This window comes from Octopus sinensis, linkage group LG16, assembly GCF_006345805.1.
Source record: "Octopus sinensis linkage group LG16, ASM634580v1, whole genome shotgun sequence".
NCBI classification, from domain to species: domain Eukaryota; kingdom Metazoa; phylum Mollusca; class Cephalopoda; order Octopoda; family Octopodidae; genus Octopus; species Octopus sinensis.
Genome location: NC_043012.1, coordinates 41102967 through 41107966, shown reverse-complemented (window position 1 = coordinate 41107966; position 5000 = coordinate 41102967). Strand labels below are relative to the sequence as shown.

The window sequence follows — 5000 nt, the reverse complement described above, 5'->3', positions numbered from 1 at the left end:
AGTATCTCACCAAGCTGGAAGTAGAGAAATCAAAGGTGTAGTTAGAAACAGTTTCTAACAAAGGCATCAAAAATAAGTTTGTTTGATAACATATTCATTTTATTCATAGAAAATGAGAACAAATAAAAAATCTAATTAACCACATATAATATACAAGTGAAATATCTATAGAAGTTTAATTTGGAGTGGCAAATTAGAAGAGAAGTGTCGTCTGATTTCAGTCAGAAAAAAATCTATGCATCCACCTATTTACCTACCAGTCTACTTTTCTACGTACCTACCTATCACAATCTGCTAGCCTAGCAATTTATCTACCTGTCTTTCCTTCTTAATCTCTCTCCCTATATACATATATATATATATATATATATATATATAATATATATTAAGAGGAGAGAGAGAGAAGAGATACAGTAATACAGAGAAATAGACAGCTATGTATATATGAATATATATATATAATGGGGGGGGAGTTCACGAAAAAAAACAAAAGATGAATACAGGCAGTGTACAAAACAAACAGATGGGATCTTTTCTATTCTGAAGCCAGTTTTTTCAAATTTTTCCTACTGAACCAAACAATTTGAAACTTCGTATACTGGTAGAATGTGTCAAAAGTAAACTTAATTGTAAACCAGAATGAAAACGGAATTGTAACTTCTAAGTTTAACGTTGTTTAATAATTAGAATTTTAACCAATGATATTCCGTCATTCGGCTTTATTTTATTTACTCCGTCTCGACCACCAATTTGGTGACGTATTAAACATCTTAAATGTAAACAAAGCGCTTTCGTTTGCTATTAAGAAGTGGCATCTCCGCCGAGGTCTATTTGCCTTTCATCACACACACACCACACACACACCACGCTCACACACGCATATATATAATTATACATACATTACACGCGCGCACACACACAATATATATAGATATATATGGTGTATATATATATATATATCATCAGTTAATTATATAAGGCTCACACATTTTAGATATTTAATACATCCGCACGAATATGTGTGTTTATTTATTTCATAAATATTTACATACATATATGAACATACATATATACAGATAGATAGATAGATAGATAGATAGAGAGAGAGAGAGAGATAGAGAGAGGGAGAGAGAGAGAGAGAAAAGGACAGACAGACAGAAAAAAAGAGGACGTTTTATTTCATGATTTCAAGCAAGATAAATGTAATATAGTAGAGAGGGGGAGGCAGACAGACTTACAAAGAGAGAGCAGACTACGTTAAAACTGCTTTCAACGTCACACTAACAGATCGCAGTAACGTTTTACATATGAAAACAAGCAATCTCATTGGTTAAAATTCGCAGTTTTAATCTACGATTAAAGTCATAAAATAGATTTTTCTCAAATAAACTAGTTCAAACTGGCGAATAAACTAGTTCCACTCTATGAGTACACGAAGTTTCAAATTATTTAGTTAACTAGAAAGATCTGGGGTCCTGGCCACGATATTGAAAAGATCCAACAGATGTATTAGTATAACGCTCAGGAATTGAAAATGTCTTTTACGTTTCGAGCCTACGCTCTTCTACAGAAAGGGACACAGAAAATAACAAGGAGAGAAACAAGGAAAGAAAAAAATGTGTGTAGTGGCTACCAATCTATCATGACGACAAATATACTTGTATGTATGCACACACACACACACACACACACACACACACACACACATATATATATATATATATATATATACAAATATATATGTATACTAGCACACCCATATATTCAGTGTATCTATATAGGTTTATAAACCTCCTTTTACCATTTGTACTATCAGGGTTACAATATGTTTATACGTTCCTATTGGTAAAATATAAATCTAGGTATGTACTTATTTGCTACTTTTTAATTATTTATTTTCTGCTCATAACTTCTTACAATAAGAATAACCATATTGTGTGTGTGTTTATGTATGCGTTTGTGTTTTAAATATTTTTTGTTAAACCAAAGAGAGTGCAAGTTATAAAAAATTAATGATACGGATCGATGGTTAATACTATTACATAGAATTCCAATATTTTAGTGTTTCTGGGTTAGAGAGTCCCATCTGGAAATTTACGGAGAAAAGGTGTTGGTGGCTGACTTTTAAGGAAGATGTGTGGAAATGGTTTTCCTTTTATTTTGCTAATAACCGATTACTTATGAAACAATTTAAGCTGTTTCCAATGTGTTGCAAGTTACAGCATTTAAATATTAATTTCTCGGATTCCATCGATTTCTTTTACTGTTAATGACTACATAGTTGTGAAATCGAAGTCTTTTAAAACTTTCTTAGAAATAAGAAAAACAAAACATATCTCTTCTTACTTTCAATTTTCTTTTAACAAAACTCCAGAAACTGTGCATCATAATAGTTTTTTGATGGCCATTTAAAACACACAAATAGTGTAATATTCACTTTTATTTTATTTGGAACAGCTCTCTATATTTTTTGCTTTTATTTTATAAGGTATCCAAGTCTTTTGTCTTACAGAAATCAGAAATTGATTTCATTTTGTATACAAGGATTTTTTGCTGCGAATTATGTAAGTATCTGAATACACACACACACGAATATATGTATATATATATATATATATATATATATAAGATATATATATATATATAATATATATATATATATATATATATATGTATGTATGTATGTATGTCTATATATATATATATATATATATATATATATATATATATATATTGCATTGTACATAAAATGCATTAGATACATACATAATGCGTGCATACATACGCAAATATATACATACATACACCACCAATTCCATATATATATATATGTTCACATATATATATATAATATTTGTGAGTATAATATATATATATATATATATATATATAATATATATACATATACTCACACGCACATGTATGTATATATATATATTGTATTGCACATAATAAAAATGCATTAGCTACATACAAAAACATATACATACACCACCTTCCATACACACACACACACATACATATATACACACATATACATGCATATATAGTATTTTTCTTAGTTGCTGTTTGTGTATCTTTTCTTGTTTTTCGTTTCGCATACTTTTAACTTCACGCCAAATTAAAATTTCTTACACATGGATAATTTTTGAAGCAGATCCATGTTCAAGCGCATTCGCCAACGTATCTAGAGTAGAAATCAATAACTGACATATACATTCAAAATGTGTCTTACTACGCAAACACTCATAATTTATTCTCTACATTTCGTTTGTAGGATGATATACGCCATACTTTTACTTTAGCGTTACAACTAATCTTATCTGTCTATAATAGAAATAGTCAAGCTAATGCTTTAATTATTTGAATATGGCTAGTGTTGTCTTATTATGAAATGTTCATGAAGCTCATTTCTATATAAGTAATTAAGTTAATACTTTGCCAGCAAATAATGGCGTACGTTATACAACGGTTGACGAAGCCATTTGGCTTAGAAACGTTTTGAGTCGTCTCCCCTGCATACTAACCCGAACAATAATACTTTCCTAGTCACTCCTTTTAATCTTGCTAAATTTATTTCTTATCTTTTATCTTTTACTTGTTTCAGTTTTTAGCCTGCGGCAAGGCTGCAGCACGGCCTTGAAAAGTTTTCAGTCGAATGAATCGACCCCAGCCCATTTTCTTCAACCTGCTACTTATTCTATCGGTCTTCTGTGCCGAACCGCTAGGCTATGGGTACGCAAACAAACGGACACCGATTGTTAAGCGGTGGTGGAGGACAAGCATAAACAGAAACACACACATACAAACGAAGTTGATTTTTATTTCTATATTTTCTATATTTTCTGCTATTTCCAGTCATGAATGCAATCGGCCAAGCTGTAGCAACATCTTCCAGGCTTTCCTTCATACCATATCGAGCCTGTGTATATTTCAGTCTTGTCATATTTTGTCGATCTCTGTTGAGTCACCACATTTACGGGACACAAGAGAAAACAACACAGATGACGCCATATTTAAATCGGTGTAAAAGATAAACACAAGCATTTATTTGATCTACGCCTTGCTTCTGCTTCATCTTCTCTTACGTTTGTCAATCGTTAATGTTGGAAATTTAGGTCAAACCTCTATGAAAGAGCATTCAGTCTTTTGTTCTTAAAGTTTTCGTAGATATTCTGCACTAGAAGCCATTGTTTCATCTTTCATATATTGCTTTTACGTAGAATAAAGGAAAAAAAAATTAAATTTCAGCAAGTGCAATATTTTACTCAGTGAACTCCAATAGCTTATATGTGCTTCCTATCTATGAAATTCTGTGTTAAATTTCACAATGAAGTTCATCTATCGCTTCTATTACAGTTATACATTAGATACATTGATTGAAGTAAATTATTTTAAAAATATCTTAACGTCCTGAGTAAGGGAAACGCGTTGATTTTGTAAGAGATGGATTAATGCATTGCTTTAAAACAAAGCGTCGGTTATTAAATAACAAAGCTCTTTCTAGTTGATATTTAAAATGCAAGCAACGAAGTATATTATCAGAATTGATTTAGCAATAACATGTTCAATGAATTAGTACTGAGTAGTCTCCAAAAATATTGATAGAGAAGCAAGTATTGATTAAAGAGAAGAACGTATCTGCTGGATAAGAACAAAAGATAATTCGATTTTAGGTTGCATTTTAACGTAATTGAAGCATGTCTTATCACAAAGCACACATCAATCAGGTCATAATGAATAACAATCTAGGCGTTTCGCTGTTGTTCTTGTGACACAATTCACAAAACCGATCTGTTCATGTGACACGTTGTAGAAAATCCTCTCCTGCAGTTCTTATTTTATGAATATTGCTTTATATTTTTATGGAGAATATATTTATCGGGATCTCTAATTGATATAAAACAAATGGTTTTATAAGTTATAGTAGATGGATCTTAAAAGAGCTGAATTGAAAAGAGATACTGAAGCAGAAAATGGAGATATTTTCATTTTAGATG

General features: G+C 30.9%; 1 protein-coding gene across 1 annotated transcript in view; it reads right to left on the bottom strand.

Moving 5' to 3' along the window:
- LOC115220538 (short transient receptor potential channel 7) overlaps nucleotides 1–5000 on the bottom strand; it is a 116327-nt gene that overhangs the window by 44643 nt on the left and 66684 nt on the right. The window contains exon 5 of the mRNA XM_029790682.2: nucleotides 1–14. This exon is cut by the window's left edge and continues 146 nt beyond it. Within this exon, the coding sequence (XP_029646542.2) occupies nucleotides 1–14 (14 nt within the window). The remainder of the gene's footprint in view (nucleotides 15–5000) is intronic.